Here is a 26,723-nt window from a genome sequence, read left to right as displayed (position 1 = left end):
TAGAAATCCAAATTTTCACATTTTCTTCAGCATCATAGACATCATTTTATATCTTAAGACTTAATCAGAAAAGAGGGCCAAAAGAGATGCCTACAAGGGATCAATATTCCTGTTTTATTGTACTTTGTAGGAAGTAGCCAAGTGTTGCTGTTGAACTCAATTTATCAATTTTATATAGTTTGAAGAAAGTATAAACTACTGAAGTTACTGTTGATTTCACACATCATTTTTGATAGGAAAATTATCTCAAAAGACAGTATTCCTCTAGGAGAATAAATACTACTTTTGGTAGATGATAGGCCACATTTAAGCACAATTGATAACCGTCCATTAACAGGAGATACAAAATTTTAATGTCCACTAACTTTTCTTGAAAGATTACAATGATTCACATTTCCTGAGGTTCACTATTCTATCCAGATAAGAACTCAAGCATATTATATATAAATTGTGTGAACCATTAGAAGTAGGATGGACCTTGATAAATAGGGAGAACTCTTTGTTCATAAGAAAAAAAGACACAAGATATGTATTGAGGCTAGGCCTCAACTTTTAAAACTCTTCTGGTCAATGTAATAACCAGTGAAGTATCAGTAACTTGATCGAACAGTTAACCACAAACTCAATGACAGAACCCACTAGAACAGGGGTGTCAAACTCGTGTCGTCACGGCATCATCTGATGTATTGGGATGTTTTTCTCCTTCGCTAAACCGGGCGTGGGTGCAGGCCACGAGTTTGTCAGCCCTACATTAGAACCATAAAGATCCGGCTGAAATTTAATGTGGGGAAATTGTGTCTAGGGAAAGGCATTAAGACTATCCTACATAAGAATTACCTCAAACCTAGAAGAGAAGAAAATAAGTACTGCCTAAAATAATATTTTGTGCAACTAATATTGTCTCACTTGATAAGAACTGAGATACTGGATAAATGATTAGATCTTGAGACAGAAGATCCTTTCCCAAATTTACTGGGTTTTTTTTCTTTCCAACTCCTGTATATTGATAAATCAAGGCTATTTAAGCCAACAGGTTGCTATAAAGATAATCTGTGCTTTGTTGTCCAAAAAGTCAAAGTAGAGTATAGCTCAGTTAGCTATATTTGAACCATGACATGTATGTTAATATTTTGATGTATATCTCCTGGTTCCAAAAAGGTTTAACACAGTCTATCCAAACTGGTATATCGTTTGTAGAAATGTTACAAAGGCTTATTTGCTATTTTTAATTCTTAAGCAGATATCCTGCTACACCAATGCAATCCAATTCCTTTTCTCTGCTAAATTATCACTACGAAGGATGCTTCATGAGCCAACACTATATGGCTGTTAAGACACTATTATGCTCAAAAGAAAAAAAGTCTTAGATCTTCTGACTCCTTTTAATGACTTCTGTTCCCTTTTCTGATCATAATATGTAGAACTAAACTGGGTCTATTGACAACTCCCAAATACTACAGATGTGTGAAGAAACTAGAGAGGTCCCTACAGTTCTGCAATTACGTCCATGATTTTTCAAGTAGGCAAAGGATATATGAAAGAAGGGCATTTATGTTCTGATGCTGCCTGAGGGCAATGATGTCTAAACATGTAGAAATGTTTCCTCCATTCCAATGTATGTCTGATTTGATTAGTGTTTTTATAGTGTTCCAAAGGGGTCCTTATTGTACCAGAATGTAAACACATGCCTTTGATAATCAAGCCAAACTAGAAAATATTTTTAAAGGATGATGCTACTACAGATCTGAGAGAGTTCATGAATTGCTTTAATTATTTTGAATCAGAATGATTTGAGCATTTCCATTCTGATGCCATTGTCTGCCCTATGAAATACGATCATGCACCAAGGGTAAACATGGCTCTGATCTGCTGGACTTCAGAATGACTTTAATGACCTGAATTTTTTCATAGGTACAATATATAAATTTATTCAATATTGTTTATTTATATCTGTCTTGTCCTTGGTACAGTTGCTTTTGTTGCATAAATTTTACCCATGGCAAATGGGTAAAATGTAAATGCAAATGTAAAACTTACACAATGGCAAAAAGTTACTTAATGGCTACCGGTTCAGACTGATTCGGATGTGTAGGTAGTAACTTGGCTGGCAATGCCCCGAACCAGTTCTATCGGCAGTGCCATAGGCAATGGCATCGTTTTTTGCTTCTGAACATGTACAGAAGCATTTTTTACAGTACTGCACATGCGAGCGTGTGAAGTGTGCATGTGCCCACAGCATGTCCCTGAGTGAACCAGCAGGACTAGCAGCCAGAACCCAATACTGTATGAGAAAAATGTTAGGAAAAGATGATTAATAGGAGAGAATTCCAATTCTTCTTCAGAAAGCTCTATTAGCTCCCTTCAGAAATGGACGATTCTGCCTATCTTTCTAAGCTAACAAATATTTCAAATAGATAATTTTTGCATGCTATATAATCCAATTCCCTCCTATCCTATAATGTAGAAGGATTGAGAAATCATCTTGCAGGCTACCACTAGCATTATGTTTATTTTTACTCTTAAGGCTGGAGTTAGCTATATAGAATATTCCTTGCTGAAATACAAATTTCTCTCAAAAACTGGAGGAGAACAATAGCTTAAAAGAGAAAATGTGTTCCCCTTAAGAAATTCTTGAGAATTGTCCTAAACTGACAATTCAAAACTGAGTAAACAGACTATTCTTAAGTTTCTCCAGTAGGGAACACGTGCATATTGGGGTGAGGGAGAAAAATATGGAAAAGATGAACATTAGGAAAGAAATTATTTGCAAAGAAAAAAACAACCAGATCTGAATTCTGTAAGAGCTTCAAACGATTCCAATCACTTTGTTAGTGGACTTGATAGATGTGAGAATTTTCTCACAAAGAAAGGCAGTTGAAAAACTGACTTTTCCTACCAGTTCCATCTGAAACTACTAAACTGAAATTAAAATGCTCTATATGGTATTCAGGAATATACAGAAAACAATAACGAAATTTCAAATTGCTCAATTATTTGAAACATCTAGAATTACTGTTTCATCAAAATTAATTGTTCAATTGTAAGTAACTTATATATTAAGATTTGATTGTGTTTAAGGAAAATGCTTTGCATGTTAAAACTAATTATTACAAAAGTTATCCTAACACAATCCATTTAATGATTTATTTTATTTTATTTTTTATTAAGTCTCACAAGCTATTTTAGTAATTTTTGATGCAGCAAATTACCTTGACTATCCTTCTAGATATTTTCATAGCACTTTCAAATTAAAAAGTAGTTTGTAGAGGAAGTGTATAAAGGAGGGAGATTGTTTGAGTATTAAAATTGTAAAGCTCTTGAATGAATTTAGAGATACATATTTATCAAGAGAGAATACAATTTCCTTCTTACCAAGGACTTTGCATGTAACTGATTAAATGTCAACCATTAGCAATTGTCTAGATTTTCTCCATGACAGCCTATTTCCATTTACATAACTATTAAGAGATACTCTTAACCTCTTACCTATATTTATATTATATAGATTCTATGGCTTGAAATTTGAATATAGGATGTAGAATTACAACTACTTACCCTTAATAAATCATCTATTCTGCCTTCTTTTTTCTCCAGATCAGAGTTCTTACTGTTTTCTAATGCAGATAATTTCTCCATTGTAAGATCAGACTTGGGAGGGGAAAAAAAAAGTTCTTAAGAAATGATTTTCTATGCAACTCTGCTCCAATTACTGAATGAACAAGACTGGGAAAACAATCTATTTCAAGATTGACAAATAAACCAAGGAAATAAACATATAACCAGGCCACAATTTTCTTGAGTTCCACAAACCTATAAACATTTGTGAAATAAATGGAATTAAATCATCTCACAGATGATCCAATCCATAAAAGAGGGGTGCTATAGAAACTTTAAAACTAATGAAATTATGACAGTGTCTACAATTTGCCTGTGAACATGGTCTTCAGTTTCCCTGTGCATTTTACATAAAAGCGCTTTATATTTGTATTAGAAAAGGCTCATATTGCATAAGAAAATGCTGCAATAAAAGTATCAACATCCTGAAGACTAAGATTCCCCGATTACTTCCTCATTTAGCCAAAACCTACTATAGGTTCATAATATTTTATTTATAAAATTTCTATACTGCCCCATCATAAGTACATGGTTTTGGGAAATTTACAAATAAAACGGTAGTCCTTGAAAACTTGGCAAGCTGATAAAATTTTGAGACTTGATTACTGCGATCCATATTGGAAGCCCCACAGATAGCAGTATGCACAGCATATCCACTGGTAGGTTACAGTACATGATTACTGTGATAATTTTCTTCAATATAGCTAACCCAAGTGTAGCTGAATTGGGATTTGAATCTTTATTTTTGCATACATGGCAATAAGTACCAGCATATAAAGTTTTTTTTTCCTTTTCTAAAGAAGTGGCTGAGGTAAACTCACAACTACTATGTTCCATAAAAGTAACATTAGTGTTCACTAAAATAGTGACAGAGGGGTAAAATTTATACATTTGAGATATGAATGCTTCCAATAGCTAAATGTCTCAGACAGAGGAAAAAGGAGAGGAAGAATGAATAGATATTTTAAACAAAAATAGCATAGCATAACATAACATATATAATAAACAAATAAAAGATCTAAAGAAACAAAGCAGAGTAACGACGTTTGATACATGTTCTTGTGAAAAGGCAAAAAACTAAAAAATATATAGGACCCAGGCTTTCACTTATGAAGCAGGTGATTTTTAAATATTCTGAAAATGGCAAAATAGGTTGCCTAAAAGTCATTGTCCTCTGACTGCAAAATGTTCCTTGCATATCCTCAGCTATATAAGGCTATAATGGGGCTTCAAAAAATTGGTATATAAAATTATAATTGTAAAGCAATCAACAAAAAAAATGAAAGCAAGAAACTTCCAAGGTGGCATAAATTTTAAAAGAAAAATGTTCCAACATTGTCTAATCCAGGTAAATGAATCCTTTAAAAAACTGAGAAACCTAAGTTAAAAAATACAGTGACCCCTGGAAATAAGTGCTTGGCTTTATTTTCAGGGAGGTCTTATTATTTTTGAGGTGCAGGAGGCGGTAAGCGTGGCCACCTCATGGCTGCTGCTGTGTTGCAATATTTTCAGGGAAGGCTTATTTTCAGGAGAGGGCTTATTTTAGCTCATGCTTAAAAGTCTGATTGGGCTTATTATCCGGGGAGGTCTTATTTTCAGGAAAACAAGGTATATACCACGTAAACTAAAAAGTGAGTAAATCTTTAGCCAAAATATTAACCTAATATCCATTTTACAAAGTGGATAAAAACTAGAGCATAATTTTCATTGATAAAGCAAACAAAAGATTATGTTAATTGTTCAAAGGGAGAAGCAACTGGTTAAAGAACAAGATAGAAGTTGGAAGTTTGAGGCAGGAAAAACAGTAAAATTATTCTGGAATTTGTTGTCCAATAGAGACTATTTTACTTCAAGGCAGCCTCTAAAGCTGTAATGTTTTTAGATGGAATGATCATAAATGAGTAAATTTGAAGTTTCTTGTGAACGCATTATGTCCTTGCATCATAAATTTCCATTTTTTTTTAGTAAAAGGTGAAAGATTTATGTGATCTAAAGGGAAACAAAAATATATTTCCATTTATTTCTCAAATGAACATGTATTTGATTTTAATCAGATATAACTTTGAACTATGTAATTCATTTGCCTTGTACCTGAGTCTGTTTGTACTGGACGGAAATCTGTTTTTGAGAGCTGCAGGAATGCTCTGTGTTTCCTGAAACCGCAGATGAGGGGCTGCCTTGCTGGGTCTGTAACAAAAGAAGCAGCAAGTAAGTTGTAGATACAGTATTTTGCGAAACATGCTCTTCCCCACTTTTATTTGAAAGAAAAACAGCTAACTAGCTATATGTGGTCAACCTTAAGAGGCAGCAGGTTGCATACCCAGGTTTTTTTTCCCCAGTTCTGCACCCAGAGATATTCTGATGAGAGAGAGAGATCAGGAATGTTTTTTAAACTTCTGTATAAAGACTGTATAAATTCTTCCTGGATTATAATTCTTGTCTTAATCAAAGCTCATGTTTTTCTGCTCACACAAATAACAAACTGCATTAATTTCTGTTTTCACTGAAACAGTTCAAATAAGTTTTTAGATTTATTATTATTATTTTATTTTTTAGTCTGACAAAGTGCCGGCTTCTGTGTCAATGAGTTGAATAATAACCTCTAAAATTATATTTGTTCTTGCAGATGAAGATATATATACCTATATATCAAAATAGAATTTTAAAAAGCATTGCAGAAAAGAAATAACTGGATAACTGATGAGAAATAAATTTTTGAGATAAGAAATGGTTGGCTTCTAAATTAAATTGAATAGCTCCAAATTAACATTTTATACTTTTATAAAAACAATTTTGATTCATCTTCCAAACAACTTGTTTATAATAATGAATTACACTGTAGCTTATCATTACTTCCAACACTTAAATTTCTACAAAATAGGAATATTTTTTAAATATGGAAATTTAGCTTTTGAACCTTTGAAATAATATTTCATCAAGCATGGAAACCATGCAAATGCAGGAATATGCAGGAGATGAGAGATGAACAATGTAGAAGAAATATATCTTTGTCAAAAAGTACCTAAATAAAGGATAATTCCAAAGTAATTCTATGTTAAGATATTTTTGTTATTGTACTGTTATAATAACTGTTATTAGCAGCAATCAAGAACCAGAATTTTAAGAAAGAGAAAGAAAATAGATTCTATTGCAGCAGTGGCGACTACATACTGTCTAACCACACAAGATCCATTTAGTCCCCCTTGTGGGTTCTATGACAACTCACCATGACCACCTCACCACAGCCAACTTGCTGTGGCCAACTTGATGCAATTCACTGCAGGATAAAAGTTACATTAATATCAAAGAAACGGTGGAATAGAAGGGACAGAATGAAATATGAATGGCAAACATTAAAATAATTTATTTGTTTTAAATAATAGAATTCTTAAATTTCTCTACAGTGAGTCATCCTGCAGTGAGTAGGTTGTAGTGAGTTGTCCAATCTGCCTCTTGAGTTTGATCATTGAGCCTTGCTCACCGAAGCAAATGGAAAACAGAGGCTTGTACCCCTCTGTGCCAGCTGCTCGCCCTCTAGCCGTTGTTTTGCCATCATTGTTGATACCAGAGTTGGGGCAGCAGAAGGCTCCTCTGGCACTTCCTTGGCTGCACTGCTGTCTACTCCGTAAAGTGGTTGCTCCATTCGCCGCTGTACATTAAAGAAAATTATCAGAAAAAAAGGTTATGTGGAAACAGTTATAAAACTGAATCATGCAGCAGCTTGGACACAAAGCTCGTAAACATCTAAAGAAAGCAACCCTGGTGCTTTTAGAGTACTCTCCACATTTTTCTTAACAAAAGGTAATGAAATCAGAGGGTTTTTTTAAATAGAATATAAATTTTAGTGTTTCATGTTTGAGAAGGTTCATGTGATACCCTTTGAATACATTCTTCATTTCTGAAGTCCCAGAAATCCCCAAGAATTAATAAAGCCTGATTGCAAATAGTCTATTGCTACTTGTGTGATTTTTTAATATTAAAACAAAATAAGGTAAGAAAATAAGTGCATTAAATCCACAGAAGGCACCATAAACTTGAATCAAAACTCCCAAATTACTGGACACTGGAGAGGAGTCTTTGCTCTTTCTCATCATATCAATTACCACCTGTTCTTATAGCCATGGAGGCTATAAAAATTTAAAAAAATAAAGTGATGCCCCGCACCTTCCAGATACTAAAAGGTTAACTATTCCTATTGACTCTAATGCACTGTATTCTTATATTGCATTAAAATATTCCGTTTGGAATGTATTTGTTACATTTATATGGAACCTTTTCTTCAGAAGCTTTGAGTTGGCCATTTTCTCTCCATAAGAACATATTGATTTTTAAAATACCCTTATACTTTTGGCTTCCTTATAGAAATAAAAGACAAAGACAGTAGGCTGTCATGTGCATTCACATACACTCACACACAGAGCAAACTCTTAGGCTCCACTGCCTCTCTATCCTTACGAATATTTAGTGGACTCAAAAGCTTTCTCTCAGGACTTGACAAAAGATAATATGACAATGGATTTAGATAAAAATGTTTACAGAAGCATCCTCAAATACCATCACTTCATTTTTTTTTCTTATGGTAGTAGGCTTAGTAAAGGGCCACATCCTGGAGTCTGAGAAAAAAAACATGTGTTTAAATAGAATATTGAGAAAAATCTGCCAATGGCACCTTCTGCTTGACAGGCAAATATAGGAAATCATTACAAAAAAACTGACAATAAGCACAAGGGTTGCTGCAATATGAAACTTCAAAACTGAGCTGTTAACTATGACTATGCATATCCAGGATAGAGTATTTTTGCAAATATACCCGTGTACTACATTCCTGCACATTGAAACATTTTGCCTAAAATGTGATGATGACTATTCTTCAATTTATTTATTTGAAAAAACTATGAAAACTCCTGCTAGTCATATTTCCAAGGTTAATCTTTTTAAGGAAAGCAGAATACATACTGTATATACTCGAGTATAAGCCTAGTTTTTCAGCCCACTTTTTGGGCTGAAAAAAGCCGCCTCGGCTTATACTCGAGTCAGTGAAAAATTTGCCCGAAATGGAGGAGAAAAAGGGGCGGGGCCATGCCGCTGGGTGACACTCGTGAATGGCCCAGTGCCCCTGTGAGTTTCCCCTCCCTCTGTGTCAGTTTGCCGCGCAGCGCGCACCGCACCATCCCCCCTCCTCACGTTCTAATGTAATGCAGGGCTGTCTTACGATTCCCCTTCCTCCCCCTCCTGCCGCTCTGCAACGATGTCCCACCTCCTCCTTGTTATGGCAAGCAGCCACATAGCGATGTCCCACCTCCTCTGGTACAGTGATCCAATGATAGGAATCACTGTGCCGTGTGTCATAGGAGGCGGGACATCGCTCCCGCGGCTGCACGGGACATCATCATCACAGCGGGACATCAGCATCATGAGGTGAGTGAAGTATTTCATTGAATACACCACTAGTTTATTGTTTTTCTTTGAAATAAATATTCAAAAACATTATTGGTATCTATTTTTATTTTTGAAATTTACCGGTAGCTGCTGCATTTCCCACCCTAGGCTTATACTCGAGTCAATAACTTTTCCAGTTTTTTGTGGTAAAATTAGGTGCCTCGGCTTATATTTGGGTCGGCCTATACTCGAGTATATACGGTATATTTCATAATAGCAGAGGCAGAAGGATAATTCTATCAACTTTACAATTATCTTCCTCTTAATTCTCTTTATCATGAGTCCATTTATGACAAACTAACATGGAATTGTCAGTATTAGATTGTAGCTTTAACATTTACTCACACTTAAAGGGCTGCTTGTACTATATGACTCAGTTATCTGAAGTAGATCTTAATTAAAACCTATTCAGAATTGGGTTAGAGAGATAATGAAAGCTGAGAAGTAATATAGGATAGGAAAAGAAGGCAAAAAGATTCTACTATATAATCCTAGAAGATCTGCACTGTTTCTATCACATGTATGTATTAACAGGTCTATAAATGTGCTCACAAAACTCTCAAGATAGTACTTTATCCGGTTAGGTACTTACAGGTAAGGGATTAGATAAGGAATGTTGTGGTGAAGATCGTGCTACTGGTGGCACACTTCTCCCAGGGCTTGTTCCTGGACCACTTCCACCAGCAAACTAAAGCAAGGGAGGAAGAAAACAAAAAAAAGGAAAATATCAGTTACTTCAGGAATTTCTGTATAGCAAGTTAAATATAGAAGTAGAACCAAACTATGTCAGAAAAGAGAATAAGAAAATAATCAAGACAAATTGCCCGGAAAACTTAATTATATTTTCAAGGACCTACTACTGAGGAATAATACACAGAATTTGGAGGCTGTTTTGTTAAACCACATACACACACAAACACACACACACTAAACTACTAAACTACTACACAATATATGTATATATCCAGTAGTCCATATATATATATGGACTACTAGAACCCCAAGAGTTGCTGCACATCTTTGACCGGCCACGAAGGTTGCCACGCTTGCAACAACTTGACTTTCTCTGGGTCCATCTCCACCTCAGGAAGCGTGATACAATGACCTAGAGAGTCGATTGTCATTTGTGTGAACTGGCACTTCTGTCGCTTTGCAAATAGGTGATTGTCCTGCAAGCGTTGTAACATCAGCCTCACTTGTTTCCAGTGTTCCTGTAGGGATGACGAGTAGACCAGGATGTCATCAAGGTAGATGACCAAAACTGATCCAGGAAGTCGCAGAAGACGTCAAGCATAAAATGTATGAACACGCCAGGCGTGTTGATCAATCCGAATGGCATCACAGTATATTCAAAGTACCCATAACATGTCCAGAAGGCAGTCTTCCACTCATTGCCAGCACAAACTCGGACCAAGTTATAGGCCCCCTCAGATCCCGCTTTGTGAAGATCTTGGCCTGACAAAGCTACTCGATCAGTTCAGGGATAAGGAGAAGCAGGTACCAGTTCTGTACTGTGATCACGTTCAACTTGCACTAATCACAGCGCAAATACAGCTCTCCCAACTTCTTCCTGACAAAGAGCACCAACGCAGCCAATAGAGGGAGAGGTAGAAGGCCTGATAAACCCCTTCTGGAGATTCTTGTTGATAAAGTCCTGTAATGCCGCCAACTTAGGTTCTGACAGAGAGTAAATCCGACCCACTGGCAATTTGGCATTGGGCACCAAATCAATTGGGCAGTCATAAGGCAACTGATCCGCCTTCTTTCCCCCCAACACATCAGCATAATCTACCATCTCCGCGGGTAGATCCAGGTCCACATGCGTAACCACACCCCTGAGCAGACCTGCAGGTAATGGGTGGCATACTTCTTGCTGGGGAACTGCACTGGCCCAGACCACCAAGCAATCTGTGGATCATGAGCTCGTAATCACTCCAGCCCCACTGTGAAGTGAGGCACTGCGGCGACATAGAACACGGCTTCTTCCACATGTGGTCCAATGTGCATGGGTCTGGTCACGGCAAACCACAGGGCCTGAATGAAGGGGCTGACCATCAATCATTTCTACCAAGACCGGTGGTAACACCTCTGCTGGGGGATGGACCACTGGTGCAGCAAATCTCGAGTCCATGAAGTTGGCCGTGCCCCCCCCCCCCCCAAGTCCACCAGGGCCTGAATCGCCACCGCTCCCTGACCTGGCACGAATACCCTCGCTGCTAGCACAAGGTGTTTCAGAAAAGCTGCCTGTGATGGAGATGGTTGGCTCATTGCCCCTTGAGCCCAAACTAAGGAGCCCTCAAGGCCATGCCATGCCCGTTTCCCACCATTGCTCCTGCCGCTTCTTTGGGTGCCTTAGCAGGACACTTGGCTGCTGTATGGTCTTGGCCACCACAATATAGACGAAGGCCTTCACAGCACCGCTGATCCTTTTCGGCTTGGGTCAGGTGAGGTCATGCAGCTCCAATTGCAATGGCTTGTCAAGCGGTGGTACTGATGGCAGCACAGCCTTGACCAGTGCAGGCTTAGCATCGGTTCATCATCACGCCCGTCGCTGCTGGAGCTTTGCATCGATGCGGAGGCACAAGTACATGAGCTCCTGCAGTGTGCAAGGGCAGTCAGTACATGCCAGCTCATCCAGGAGCTCCGATGAAAGACCTTCCTGGAACTGATCCATAAGCCCCGCTTCGTTCCATTGCAGGTCCTGGCAGACCACCCAGAATTCAGTGATATAGTCAGCAAGCAGGCCATGCCCCTGCCACAACTCTCTCAACTGCCTGTTAGCCAATCGGGCCCTAACAGAGTCCACAAACAAAGCCCTTAGCTGACGGCAAAACTTGGCATAATTATTCAACAGCGGGTTGGACTGGGTCAGCAGGGGCATCACCCAATACACCGCTGACCTTGACAAAAGGCTGATTAAAAATCCCACTTTATCCTGGTCAGCAGAGAAGTCCTTGGGCGGAAGGCTCGTATAAACTGTCATTGTCCACAAAACACTGAAAATTGGGCCAGAGAGCCATTGAACCCATCTGGCATAGCTACTGGGCATTTGCGGCATGGCCTGGCTGCTTGCTGTTCTGACCTAGGCTTCTCAAGAGCATGAAGCAAACTCCTTGTCACAACAAAAAATCTTTTATTACTGTGAATTCTGCTCATTCACATCCAGCAAAGTCTTTCGAGGGAGAATTTACAGTCATAGACCTTATCTGGTTTGGATGACAGACCAATGTCTGCAAAACTTGACAAAGAGTCTTGGAGAATCACGAACCAATTAAGCAAACTAATTGTGTCCTGCAAATTCTCCTCCCCTTTCATTCCTCTTTTATTTCTTCTAGGAGGGGCCATTCATCGTCCACATGTAGCCTTACTGCCAAGTTGACCCGTTCTTTAGCTGTTCCCTTTGTCTGGTAACTGTGCACACTGGGAACAAGCTCCATCTGTTCCTCTGCCTCACTCACGTCTGACTCTAAAGGCAGCTAATAACTGACAACTGTGTCTCTGCCTTCGACACAGAGCCCTCATCAGAGCCTTCCCCAGACTCCAGGGCTGGCCTATATTCCTCCATAACCTCCTCACTGTCTGAATCTGCTGCCAGCTCCGTTCGCTGCTGTTGGGCTACAATGCTTGCATCTGCACAACCTGCGCAGTCAGGAGGGTCACCTGCTGAACTAACAGATCGTTGTCTCCTTGGAGCTGATCCATGGTTACCCAAAGTGGTACGGAAGAGCAAGCTGGAGTTGGGTCGGGAACAAAATGTGATGACATAGGGCATGGCATGAAAGCAAAAGAACCAGAGAACAGGTTTAACTCCCCTTTATTACTCCAACTTACTACAAGTCCTGGAGCAAAGCTCTCACATGCACCTTCAGAAGTCTCTGGCTGCAAGTAGTCCAGTAAGCCATGTTAACCAAACAGCAACCAAGGCCAGCAGTCTAATAAGCCAGGTTAGCCCAAACATTAACCAGGGCCAGCAGCCCAATAAGCCAGGTTAGCTAAACAGTAACCAGAGCAAGAAGTTCAGCGAAGCATGCAAACTGGCAAGTTCCACAAGACAGAGTACAACAATCTCCAGATTTTGGCAAGTGCACACAAAGTTCCACATATTCAACGTTTGTTCCCAACAAATGCCCCTCCCACCAGCACCTCCTTACATCTCTGTCCCCAGGTGTGCCTTGGGAAAGGGGGAAGGGCACTCTCCTCCCTCGTAGCTGACTCAATCTGTGTTGATCTCACTCTCTCTTCCGTCCTTGCTGTCGGATCAGGAGAGGGTAGTCCTTGCTCTTCTCCTAAGCTCTCTCTGTCTGTAGGCCTTACTAATTCAGAAAAGCCTTGCTTGGACTGACTCTGCCCTTCCCCAGTTTCCTCGAAGGCCAATGGAGCCAGCCTCTTCAACTCTGTCAATTCTTGTTCCAGCTCATCTTTCATTGCAGATTCAGACTCCAACAGGGGCATCACACTGCGCAATGTGCCAGTGCCGAGGCCATGAGGCGAGGTGGGGTGGATGGAGCTGCCCCATGCACTGGCTTACCTTAGGATCCTGCAGCCAGACTATCCACACCCTTGCACCTGCCTCATCTTGTGGCACCAACACACCACTCAACCTCCTGCTCCACTGGCTTACCTTAGGATCCCGCAGCCAGACTATCCACATCCTTGTACCTGCCTCACCTTGTGGCACCAACACACCACTCAACCTCCTGCTCCACTGTGGCCACGAGCAAACAGAAATGGGCCAGTGGCCATGTGGGCTCCTGCTGCACATGGGTACTAGTGCTGCTGCCATGAGACAGCTGTTGAGGCGTGGATGGCCTGGCTGCAGGGGTCCTGAGGTAAGCCAGTTCAGGGTGCCTGGGGCAGGTCCACCACCATCCCACCTCGCTTTGTGGCTGCTGCACTAGGAGCAACCAGATGGAATGGGCGGGATACACAGGCTCCTAAGTAGGGCTTATTTGGGGTGGTGGTGGTAGGGCTTATATTAGCTGCATGTGTAAAATATGCTAGGTCTTATTTTCGGGATCTTATTTTCAGGGAAACAGTGTGAGTGTGAGTGTGTATGTGTGTAACAAAAAATATTTGGTTTACCTCAAAGTAGTCACTAATTTTATGTCCCCTGGGAATAATTTTGTCTGAAAAGAAAAACAAATAGCATTACCATAAGTGATATTAAATCAAATAATTTGAAAATACTTAATTTTACTGCAAAAGCTGCTGAATACAACTTGAAGTTAAGAGCTTCTGGTTACTCTTTATGAACATATTATACTGGTAGGTATATAAAAAATAAACAGCAGAAAAGACACATTTACTTAAGTATCAATTACAGTTTAAATTAACTTTCTTCAACATACCATTTTCAATACAGCCCATTTTAACATAACTTTTCCAAAAAATGTTCCAAAATAAAGCATAGCATATCATTTCATTATCTAATACATAATAATTTCATGATATATTTGAAATTATTTCATATGTTCTGTATATACTGCAGAAAGCCATCATTTTTAAAAGATCCTAAATAGAAGCCTTACTTTGGTTCGTTTCAAGTGGTTCGCCTTTTCTTTTTCTGTTGCGCTGATCATTCTGTTTCTTTTCAGGTGTCTTAAAGGGATGGGAAAAAAACCAAATTAATTTCTACAAACATCCAAGGATTTAAGGTCACAACTTTTAAAAAAATGAAATATAGTTACCAGCAACTCCTCCACAGGTATCAAAACAGGTTATATTTCTATTTTTGGTATGTTTAGAGGTAATTATGGAACACCATACTGCCTAAATAACCAATTACTGATTAGTGTAAATTAATTAGTTAAGTTGCTGTAATAGTCCTGAGTTAAGCAGAATATTTTTTATTGTCAAAGATTAAATTAAGACTTTTGGATCAAAGTTAGCTGCAATATATGCAGTCCTCCATTTATGATTGTTTGTCTAAGATTACAACAACCATGGAAAAAGTGAGTTACAACTGTCATGTTGTTGGGGTCATGTGATTGCAAATTAGGTACTTAGCAACTAGTTCATATTTTCAACTGATCAGCATCTTGTGATCACATGATCAAAATCTGCAACCTCTCAGATGGCTTTTGATAAGCAAAGTCAATTGTGGAAGCCAGATTCACTTAAAGTCTGTGATTCACTTAATGATTCCAATAGTATCCTTAATGCCTGCAGTGATTTGTTCAATAACTACATAGTAGTCATAAAATTGAGTCTGGTCACCTGATGACTTAATGACCACATCACGTAGTGGCTGAAATTTTGGGCTAAACTCCTCTATGAGGATTATTTGAAAAATATCACTTTTTAGTTACCTCCACTTCCTTGTCACTCAGGGAACCCATACTGCACAAACTCTGATTGGAAGATTCATTGTTCAAGGGACCCTAGTGTAAAGGAAACAAAAGTGTGTTACCAACAGGAAATTTTGTCTTCTTTAAATGAACTGTATATTTGTATTCATTTGACCATGAAAGTCACTGATAATTAAACTATAAAGTATGACAATTCAGATTCTTATCTCTCTTTCTAGTCTAACAGACAGAGGCATTTCTTGTACACGGGCGGGGGGGGGGGGCACACACACGACCCAGTTGGCCTTATCACCCTGAAATTGTGTTTTCTTGAAAATAAGTCCTTATGCTTATGTTGGCGCCCCAAAAAATATAAGATCAGGTCTTATTTTCAGGAAAGCATGGCAGATTAGGCATTGCTAGAGGTAAGTGTACATTTTTATCAAACCAGAAAAGCATTCCACAATATCTCACATGATACTTTACTAATAAAATGGTAAAATATGTGGTAGACTACAGGATAAATGACAAATTGTTAGATGAAATTCTAATTGGCTGAATGACTAATAAGCAGAATACCACAGCACTGTTTTATGTTATCTGTTATTCAATGTTTTTATAATAACCTGGATGAAGAGGTTAAGAAAATGGGATAACAAATTGTAAGTTATACACACAAAAATATGGCTAAAACTTTAGAAGACTGAAAATGAATAGGGTCAAGTTTTATGAAGAAATGTAAATGACAGCAACTTAGGAGAAAACAAAATGGGGAAATCTACCATGACAATATAAATGTGAAAAGAATATGAATCTTCTAGCAAAGCACACATTGATATTAGCTAACACTGTAATAAAGCCACTAATAGGATTGAGTATAGACAATGGGATGAAATTTTTTATTCTATTCTATCTCTTATCAAGGCCTACTTGGAATATTGCTCTGGACACAGCAGTGTAAAATGAGCACTGACAAAGTGAAACAAATTTGACAAAGTTGGAGACTAGAAACCAAGTTCTAAAAGGAATAGTAAAAGGAAATAACCATTTTAGTTTGCTTAAAAGAATGTTAAGTTTCAAATTATTTATAGGGTTGTCATACTGCTGAGAAAGTAGACTCATCTACTAGAGAGGGCAGGTCTGGAACCAATAAGTACAACTACAGAGAAATAAACTTGAATTAGATATTAGGTTTTATTTCATGACAGCAAAACCTGTCAATTACTGGGTATAGGCTGTCTATAAAGTAGTACCTCTATTGTATATGATAATGTATTCTGAAAATTTGGAGGATGCTTGTAAAAAAGAAGAATTTTTGGAAGATGTGAAATGCAGCTAATTACTTTAATTCTTTTGGCATTTGAAAGTTGAATTTTAACTACTTTTTAATGTTTTATTTTATCAATGTGGCCCCTTTACTAATTGCACAAGTCTGCTTTAGAATATGATTTAAAAAGGCCAGTCACAAATATGTTGATTTTGAAGATGCTGCTCAATAAACTATCAACTTATATGGCCTGGACAAGTTTCATTATTATCATACTTATAACTGAAATCAACAAGTTGGTATAAGACTTTGAATCAATTCCTTTGTATGAAATATGATTATGCAGATGTTGATTGTATCCCTGCTATTTTACATATCCCCATCTCATAAAATGTTACCAAAACATGCAGAGACATACATACAATTAGCCAACTGGTTGTGCACATAACTAACCTTAGCAACACCTGCTCCAGTAAACCTGGCCTCTAATAGTTCCTGTCGTCGTGGATCCAGGCTGTGCAATTCTTCCATCATATCTGCTGGTAAAGAAAATAGAACACTTTAAGAACAGTCAATGCTATCCAAATTAATACTCCATTAATAATATTCTTCTAATTACTGGATTAGTATGAATTTATTTACATAATGGCCCTTTTCACGGTCCAAATCTCTAGTATTAGAAGAGGTATATCAAAGTAGTATTTACACTTCTATAACATTAAATATTCATTTGTTCAGGTTTAGTTAGTACATTAATTTACCATTTAGTTGTATTCTGTCTTTATTATTTTCACAAGTAACTGAAAGTGGCAACATAGCCAATATACCTTCCTTCTATTTTCCCCCACAACCACCTTATGAGATGAATTGGGCTGAGAGAGAGTGACTGGCACAAAGTCACCCAGCTGGCTTTCTTAGTTAAGCCATGGGTTGAAATCACAATCACCTGCTTTCTAAACCGATGCCTTAACCACTAGACCAAACTGACTCTTTACGTTCACTTATATATATTATACAACTATAAGAATATTGTACTATCACTTTCTCCATTTAAATGAACACAATCGCAATGGATTTTTCAAATTTAGTCACTTCTTATTCACTTATCTATGCTTTACTAAATAAATAATTGGCTGGGTTCGCTCAACATTCTAAGCAAAAAGCTGTTTATAAACCACAACAACAAAGTTCAAGTAGCATACTTAAACAAACTACTGTAGCTTAGTCTAAAAATGCCTTAAATCTCCATTCCTGTACCAAAAAATTACACATCAGCATTTTCTCCTCTAGAAGTGTCAACTTGTCTACACTATGTATGTATGTATGTATGTATGTATGTATGTATGTATGTATGTATGTACGTGTGTATACTGTGTTTATTGGAATTCAATATCAATGAAATATTTTACATTAGAATTATTCCAGGAGATAAACATCTCCTTCACATTAGGAAATTAAGGATGGAGAGCTGTTGAATTCAAACTGCAAACTAATGCTGTTAAAACAAATGGTATAAGGAAAGGTTTAATTACAGTTCTATAGCATAACTTCAGAGGAATAGTACAATTGTATATGTACATACAGTACCATAATGTGCTCTAAAATGACTGTACCAATCAGATATTCTCTTGCAACAAGGGAGTATTAAAATTGCATCAAATATTTTCATTACTCATCATCAACTATTGTTCACATCAAACTACATGACTTGCTTTTACTATCCAAGATATTTAGAAATTGAACAGACAGCTCTCTTCTGAAGGGCTCCTTTCTGTTATGTTCATTGTTCAGTATTAACTGGGAGGGACAAGTTCCAACAACAGGCACATAAGCAACCTGATATATGAAACTGTATTAAGATAGAATTCCAAAGTGACCTTACATGCACAGTAGCGGATTGCATGTTCCTAGAAACTCAATTCTTAATCACATTCCTCTTTAGACCTGACATTATCTCTGGGAAATAAAATATAGCAAGTATTCCTTTTTAAAAATTTAAAATACAAATATATTCCTAAACAAAATAGTTACCAAATGTTCTCTATTGTATAATTATTAGTCAACCTCTACTTTTTTTCAATAAAAACAAGACCATGAATGGTTAATAAGAAGCATTTACTTGTCATTTTCTACTAACTGATGAAATTCCAGTCAGCTCTACCAGGAACATATTATTAGGGTATTAAACAATTATAGCACAAGGTTCTCAAATTATGTATTGTGAATCTTTATGGGTGGCCAGCAATTTAGAAAGAAGCACACATTGTTTAAATCTAGTAAGACCTATGCAGGAAAAGCTGGAGCACTGTCAAAAGTCACTCCTGCTTTACTTGGGCATATCCATAATGGGAGTCCTGGCAAAGCAGGCAGCAGACCCTGGAGTGAACTGTAATCCGTTTACATAGGCAAAGTCCAGAGGAAGTTTTGAGAAATAGCTGAATCTGTGGGTCTAGCAATCTGTCAGAACAATTCACCAGTCATGAGTTTTTTTTCTTTAAAAAAACCTTTTTTAATTTTATTCGTGGGAATAATCCAAATTCATACATCATTTTAGAGCACCGTACTATTGCAAAGCTTAAGAGAATATCTTAGTTATAGAACAAGTAGACATGACAGCAAAATTTTGCTTGAACAGTTTCAATGAAATAAGTGAACTGATTATAAGCAAAATGGCATAATTGAGAAGTATCAGATTGACTGATTCATACATTTCCAAATACTTTATTCCCAGATTTGTTCTATTTTCATTTCCCCAACAAATGATAAGGTACTGAATCACTCAGCATCTAGCACATGCTTAGGAGGAATATTCCTGAAGGGCAGCAAATGCCCTTTAGAGAGAGAGAGAGAAATGCATACTGACATCACACCAATTATTCTCTTTGCTTTTTATTTTACTCCAACATCATTTCTCTGGAAGACTGCTGTAGAAGAAAACCATATGTGGATATTGTTAAAGTTCAGTGACCATTATAAAAAACAGGGAGATATTTTTTATAATTTGACATGAAATAGTACAACAGAATACCTAAAGGACTTTTCTCCCATATAAGGCTAAATGTTTAGTTACATTTTATGGACAAGTTCACCTTTCAGATCTGCCAATATCAGAACTAGGTTTAGTCTGAATTATGGTGCAGTCTGTTTGGAATTCCCTATCTAAGAAGATTCACTTCATCCTGCTGGCATTTCAAATGGTAAAATAAGATTCTCCTTCCCCATCAAGCATCGTTATTGCCTCTATTCTACTGTTAAGTCTTTCTGCCTGAGATTTTATGTTAATTTATTCACCTCAAATATTTTAATAGATGGATGCAAAGAATTATGAGATGACCACAATAGCATACTACTAGTAGAGGAATGTCCAATGAATTTATGAATCAAAGCCTTATAGAAGTAGCTTCTAATTATGTTAAAAAACTATAAAAGATATAACTTCCCAAAATGTTGAACATAGAATATTTAAATAAATCTTTTCCTAAATTACAATAATGCAATATTTTAAGAACACCTAGTTATTTACTCCTCTACATTCCCCTCAGAACCTTTGACAAAAAAAATTAAGAAATTTATGTTTGAAGGAAGGGGGGAGGGGGGAAGCAGCGTGTTAATGGAAAAGTGTTCATTTCAGCTTTCTCCAATTTGGTGTAAATTCCACATGTGCTGGGATCACGAACTTCAGATTTTTCAAACAGCATACCATACTTTTTAGGAATTTGGGGAACTCCATTGTAATACATCTGGAGAGTACCAAAATGAAGTAAGGTAGCAGTCACGTTCAATCATGGACATGAAAAAACAATCCCCTTTCAGTTATAAACCTATCAAGTTTTATAATAAGCCATCAAACTTTTTCTGCTCCTTTGACAAGTACATTTACTGTACTCTTCCATTCCATTTCCTGTGATATACAGGAAATGTATTTTCAAAGATACATTGTTAACATTCATTTCCTAGTTTCCTAAGATATAGCATTCATGTGCGGCTTATCAATTTCTGATAGCTATTGGTCTAACCCTAACCCTAACCCTATTACTGGTAATGTAATGCAAACTAGATCTTGGCAGTCTAAATATCTGTGGGATACATTACAAACCATTTTCATTAGAAAGATGAAACACACACCCTCCCAAATAATTAACAGAGAGAAGTTACCAAGTAGTATGGGACTATCAGCTTCTAAAAGTAATCGCTCCTTCCAAATCCACTCATTGACACCAACAGGAATTCATCCATCTAACTTAGATCTCTAGTTATGGCCAGAGGAACAGACCCGCCCTCCTTTGAACCCCTTTTAATCGATTAAGAACCGGCCCCGAACCTACCCAAACTTCCAGCTGAAGTTACTACTACTCTTCCTGGCCTTCCCTCCCCCGAGGATGTGGTCGCAGCCATCTCGCAACCTACAGGATACACCCCAATAGCCACCACAGTTCTAGGCCAAGATCCAGTCCTTGAAGTTAGGCCCAGCCAACCTTCAACAGCACCCTGAGTTTCGCTCGAGGAGTAAGCGGGACCCCACGACACTCCCAGAAAGGAGCAGCCTCAGTCTCTCCCACCCACCCATCGCTTTTATGGCCGCGAGGAAGGGATCCCCGCAACCGACCAGAACGCTCCCATAGCAACAGCCGGGCGTTCGCGTTCGCGGCCCCCCATTACTCGCCCTCTCGCAGCCCTCAGATGCACCCCTTCCAACTCCGCGATGCAGGATCGCCCCGAGGCCCACACGCGGGGCGGCAAATACGGTCGCCATGCGCGTCTATCCACCCCCCCAACCCAATAATATCCCCCCTCCCCAATGGATTTCCTTATTCTTAGAACAGAATAAACTCTCCTCTACCCACGGCCTACAAAACACGCGCGCGCGTGCTGGTATGCCCCCTATAAGCGTTACCATAGCAACGGGAACCCCGTTTCTGAGGCTTAACGCGGGGGTGGGGGGCGCGCGTTCCCCTTCCCTCCGCATAGTTACCATCGTAGCAAGCAGGCGAAGGGCTCCGAGGCCCGGACGGTCGGCCAGCAACCTCGTCTCCGGCGATATCTGCACAGCAATTAAGGCAGCGGAGCGGAACAGGAAAAAGCGAACCCAAGGCCAGCATCCCCCTCCCTTTAAATAATACGTACATCACCGCCAAAGAGACTTAAGTAGTTGCAGGAGCACCACCACGTCCCAACCCCGAGGCCTGCAAGGAAGACAGGAAAGGCGACCCGGCCTGCACACCCGCCTACTAGTCTTGATAGCTATGGAGAGAAGTGAGTCCTTTTTCTCTCCCAACAACGTGGGGATGAGGGACAGTTTCACGGGACGCATCTCACCTGTGGTGGCTCGGCTTCACTCCTAGCTAGACAGCTGCGGGGACTTTTTTTTTTCTCACAAGGAGAAGGTGGTGAGGGAGGGAGAGGGATTGTTGGGGGGAGGAGAAGCAGCTGGGGTGCCTTCTCTCAGCAGAGACCCGGGAGAAATACAGGCCGCAAAATCCTCGGGCTCGCGTAGTTTCTGTCCCCGGCAAAGGTAGCTTCGCTCCCGGGAGGAATTGAGGGACTCTTCACCTCCTTTCCCCCAAGGAACAGATTACAGAGGGAAAGGGCGGGGGTGGGATGGGAGAGGGGGTTACAAAAAAAAGGCTAGTCAGGTGTGTGTGTGGGGGGATTGCAAGTTGCGATCGATGGGGGAGGGGCACCCCCACATTTCACTTTTTCTCTCCCCCCCTTTCTCTACACCCCTTCCCCCCCCCCGCCCTTCTTTACTTAGTCATTTTTTAAGCCCAGCCCTGGATCGATTGGTGCAAAAAACGGGGGGGGGGAAGCACTACTTGTGAAAATGCATATTGTCTCGCGAGATTTGCACGTGCGGGAGGGGGGAGTTGGCGGTGGTGGTGAGAAAAGGTTGGGGGGAGGGGAGAGGTCAGTGCAAGGAGGTGCTAGAAGCATGGGGTGTGGCGATGGGGTTGAGGGAGGACCTAGAGAATGGATGTGTGACTACACGAGCGATAAAAGTTAAGCCGGTTTGAGATAATTTATCTCCTCTTTTAGTGGGATTATGGCGGAGGGGAGACGTGTCCCCAGGTCAAAGGCGGAAATCAGATTCTTTTCCTGGAAAGTTGAGACCTGGCCTAGGGATTCTTTTTTTTCACGGCAGTCATTGCAAAACAAAAGACTCGAGCAGTGCATCTTGGAGAGAAATCGTAAAAGCAGCTTCCGTGGCCAAGAAGGGGCGTGGCAGGAGGTTGTCTTGACATAGGGGACCCTAAGGTAGGTTACTTTGAGATGGTCGGACTCAGGCCGGGATGCTTCTGCAGAGAAGGCAAACCAAGAGCCCCGAAGAGCTTTGGTTATCAGTATGATGAAAGCAAACGGGGAGGGGGAGGGCATGTGGGTATACGTTTAAAGAGAACTGTAGCTTTAAGGATGTGTCCTTATTAAGAAAGTAAGGTGTACAAGAAATACTAGTGTTTATCTAGGGAAGTTATTGTGTAAAACAAAATTGGAAACAATGTCTAATTTCATCACATTCAATTACAGAATGCAGGTTGGTTAATAGGAATCATTAGGAGAAAGCTTAAAGGGCATGTCTACTCAAAAATAAATCTTATTGAATGTAATAAAGATTACAGGATTGCAATTGCATTGTAAGATTAATGGAGGGGGGAAACTCCTGGAACCATGCAGTTAGCTGAAAAATCTGTCAAATGGACAGCAAAATGATATAATGTACACTGAAAAGATAACAAACTCTTCTTTATTTTTTATGTTAATAAACATGTTAAACATTTATGATCCTCATGTCTATTAAAATCAGTAATAATGGAATCATATCTGTGTTTAGTTTATTTGTGTCTTGAAACAATTTCTATCTTCTGAAATCAATAGTGAAAATTGTCTTTGTAAATGCACATCTATGCCTTAATCATCTTATTCTCCAAGGAATTATGCCCTACCCTTTGTTGCTCAAAGACATATATGGTGTTACTGTGACACTTCAGGCAACTTAACTCCAATTTTAATCTTATCACAATATTTTGGAGACAAATTTGAAACACAATGAGAAATTCACAAATAGTCACACACAAACTACTTGAGTCTTCCCAAATATAAGTTTACCAAATGATAAATGTTATTGCTTCTCACTTGGTAAACTTAACAGTCATGAGTTCTAGTTCTACCTTAGTCACAAGGCAGTTGATAACCTTTAGCTAATCACTTTCTCTCAATCCAGGGAAGGGCACAATGGCAAACCATTTCTGAAAAATCTTGCCAGGAAAACTATAGGAACTTCAGTCCCAGGCAATGTCTAAGAATGGACATGATTGAATGACAGGGGGGAAAAAAACCAGGATAATACCATCTGTTTACATGAACACATGTACATGCTATTTGCCTGAATATTAGTCAAGTTATACAAGTCATACTACAGGCCATGTTTAATAAACATGTTTTTCCGTAGTGCCCCTTAACTGAATACTGATTACTGAACACTGAATTAATCTTAGTCTCAGCCTGATGAGGAAATTGGTATATTTTGTAGACTAGGTTATCTCTATTATCATTACAGTTTAAAACATTCTAAAGGACAGTCATTCAGTATTATCATTCTGTGTGTCTTACTCCAATCTAAGAAAAATTTGAACAAGCAAAGATGCAAAGCATAGATAGGAAGTGAATTGACTCTTTGTACCCAACTGGCTAACTGTAAAGCAGAAATAACTTAGAAATGGGAGGAAAGAGAGAATGTTGTGTAATGCTGCTCTGAAAAGAAACCAGACCAGACTGTTGAATCTAGGTTATAAGAAGAGGACTACAAAACAATGATGGGTAGTTGAGCTAGCTTTTGGGTACCAAACAAACCATTTCTGGAGGAAAACCTTGCTACTTTGGATAATGGGAAAGGGCTGCCCAATGCAATCTGGATGTTTATAGAATACTCAAAGCTAAATGTCGTTCTCATAATTGTGCGCACATGCCCCATTTTGGATGATTTGCCTATAATATTTATGACCTATACTTCAGCAAGAATTCCAAATATATTCTGCTTACTATGCAACTTGTAAACATTTCTAAGAGATCTCTTAGATAAAATGTGGTAAGAAATAAATTATACAAGTCTCCTGAGGGGGAAAAGGAGGTTTATAATTTTGCCTTGGTCAGACCTCCTCATTTTCCACAGACACACTCCTACCAATAACACAAGTCCTTTGCTTTTCAGAACAGGAGACAAAAGTCTTCAGGATTATAATGTAGTATCTATATTTCTACAAGTACTGATCTTATGATATTAACGGTGATTGCCAAGGAACTTGCCATTTGGCACCAAAGTACACCTTATGATACCATTATACACTGCAATGAGTTGTCTTCCACATAAAAGATATTGCTCAGACCTGTGAAATTTTTAGTCACAAGAAGAAAAAAAATGCTACAGTTGACTTTTGCAGCTAAGATGGAAAATTGGGTAGTAATAAAGAAGTTCTTGCCAATAAATACTATTTAAATAAATAAAAGTCTTCTATGTCTTTCATAGGGTGGTATTACTATGCTAAAATGGCAACATTCTTTGAAACTGGGGGCCAGGTAAAATGCAGAGCTTCACAAATGCATGATGTATGATGCTCTGGAGCACATCTACTCATGGTTCAGAAGACATACTAGTACCAGTTGCATACACTGCCTCACCTATACAAAGAAGCAAGATTATGTGGGGCTGTATTTCATAACTTTGATCTGTGAGATTATGAACAGTATAGATGTAGAGCACAGGAAAAGGTGGCTTTTAGGACTTTATAGAACATTTGCCTATGTTCTGTCCTATTATCCCACATCTTAAATATTATTTAGCTTAACTATATCTGAAGTGTATCCCAAGGCTCATTAACTATGTTATTAAAACAAGCATAACTTTCAGTGTTTGCCCATTCCTATCATAATTCTAATTGTATAGCACATGGTCTTCGTGTCAAACAAATTAGTCATACTTTCACATGTCATGCTAAGAATAGGCTTCATGAGCCTCAGCAAATAACTAATAAGCAGACCTGTTAATCTTGCAATGACATATTCAACACCATTGTATGCTGATGGTTTCATTTTTGTACTATACTTCTTGTCCATATCATTTCCATGCAATATGTACTCCTCTGTATCCTAGCTTAACAGGGAACAACATTGCTAAAAACACTTTGGCAAGCATGACCTTAGTAATTATTCTGAGTCATGCCTATTCAGAGACAATGCAAGAATTTGAACAGAACATTATTTTTATCAGCAATTTAACTTAGAAAAATTTGATCTAAGAGCTAATCAGCTTGCCTGCACAATATTGTAGACCAGGAAGTACCCAACTCTTGGGCTATGGCTTAATACCAGGCCACAGCCTTTGCAGAACTGGGCAGTCAAAGCAAAGGGTAAATGATACATGTGAAGCTGCATTTTTGGAAGCAGTGCATGAGGGAAAGTATTCCCTCTCCCCACCTTATTCCATCATCGCCGCTGATCGAGCAAGCCAGAAAAATTGGGGACTGTTGCTGTAGACCATGGGTCCTCAAACTATGGGCCAAATACGGCCCGCCGAAGCCATTAATCTGGCCTGAATAGAACAACGAGGTTGCTCTGCCCACATTGTCCTGCACACCCTTCAGCCAAGCGCAGGACTTACCTTTGCGAGCCCTGTGGGCTGGAACTGAACGGTAATGCCAACAATGTTGGCCTGCAGAATGCTTCTAGAGATGGGGTAGTGGTAAAAAAGGGTGCATAGACGCTAGGAGGCCAGAAAATGGGAGAAAGCAGCCTGATTTTGGCCAGAAAGTGAGCTGTTTTCACCTGTTTTTGGCTTGGAGAATGCTTTTGGAAATGGGGTGTGGGGTGTGAAAAACAAGCTGCACAGACCCCAGGAGGCCAAAAATCTGGGCTGTTTTTGCCCCCCCCCCCCCAAAACAGGCAGTTTTGCCTGTTTTTGCACTGCAGAATACTTCTGGAGGTAGGGACTGAAAAATGGGGCACACAAATACCCCAGGAGGCAAAAAAACCCCAAACCCCTGCTCATTTTTCACCTCTGCCTCTGGAAGGTAGATAAAAAAGAGATAGACAAAGAGAGGGGGAGAGGGAGAGTGAGAAAGAGGTGG

At 39.0% G+C, this 26,723-nt stretch overlaps 1 protein-coding gene and 1 long non-coding RNA gene across 10 annotated transcripts in view; one reads left to right on the top strand and one right to left on the bottom strand.

The window, feature by feature from the left end:
• TLK2 (tousled like kinase 2) overlaps positions 1 to 22,236 on the bottom strand; it is a 73,879-nt gene extending 51,643 nt beyond the window's left edge. For 3 of the 9 annotated variants that reach the window (XR_015696417.1, XM_087713401.1, XM_087713394.1), the window contains exons 1-9: positions 21,581 to 21,726; positions 17,062 to 17,147; positions 15,363 to 15,434; positions 14,583 to 14,652; positions 14,137 to 14,180; positions 9,647 to 9,742; positions 7,097 to 7,264; positions 5,707 to 5,802; positions 3,556 to 3,648 (exon numbers count right to left, since the gene is read on the bottom strand). Coding sequence is in view for 8 of the 9 variants with exons in the window: in XM_087713401.1 (XP_087569527.1) it covers positions 3,556 to 3,648; positions 5,707 to 5,802; positions 7,097 to 7,264; positions 9,647 to 9,742; positions 14,137 to 14,180; positions 14,583 to 14,652; positions 15,363 to 15,434; positions 17,062 to 17,147; positions 21,581 to 21,707 (852 nt within the window). In the remaining variant the exon portion in view is untranslated. The other 6 variants (XM_087713398.1, XM_087713399.1, XM_087713400.1 and 3 more) reach the window with 6 other exon arrangements.
• Positions 21,724 to 23,423, top strand: LOC148045983 (uncharacterized). The gene is made up of 2 exons (XR_015696418.1): positions 21,724 to 21,861; positions 22,642 to 23,423. It is a non-coding gene; the product is annotated as an uncharacterized LOC148045983 (long non-coding RNA).
• The last annotated feature ends 3,300 nt before the right edge of the window (positions 23,424 to 26,723 follow it).

Source organism: Thamnophis sirtalis, unplaced genomic scaffold (assembly GCF_051295495.1).
Source record: "Thamnophis sirtalis isolate CommonGarterSnake01/CBP01778 unplaced genomic scaffold, rThaSir2_p1.2 scaffold_4, whole genome shotgun sequence".
In the NCBI taxonomy this organism is placed as follows: Eukaryota; Metazoa; Chordata; class Lepidosauria; order Squamata; family Natricidae; genus Thamnophis; species Thamnophis sirtalis.
This window is presented reverse-complemented; position numbering and strand designations above follow the sequence as displayed.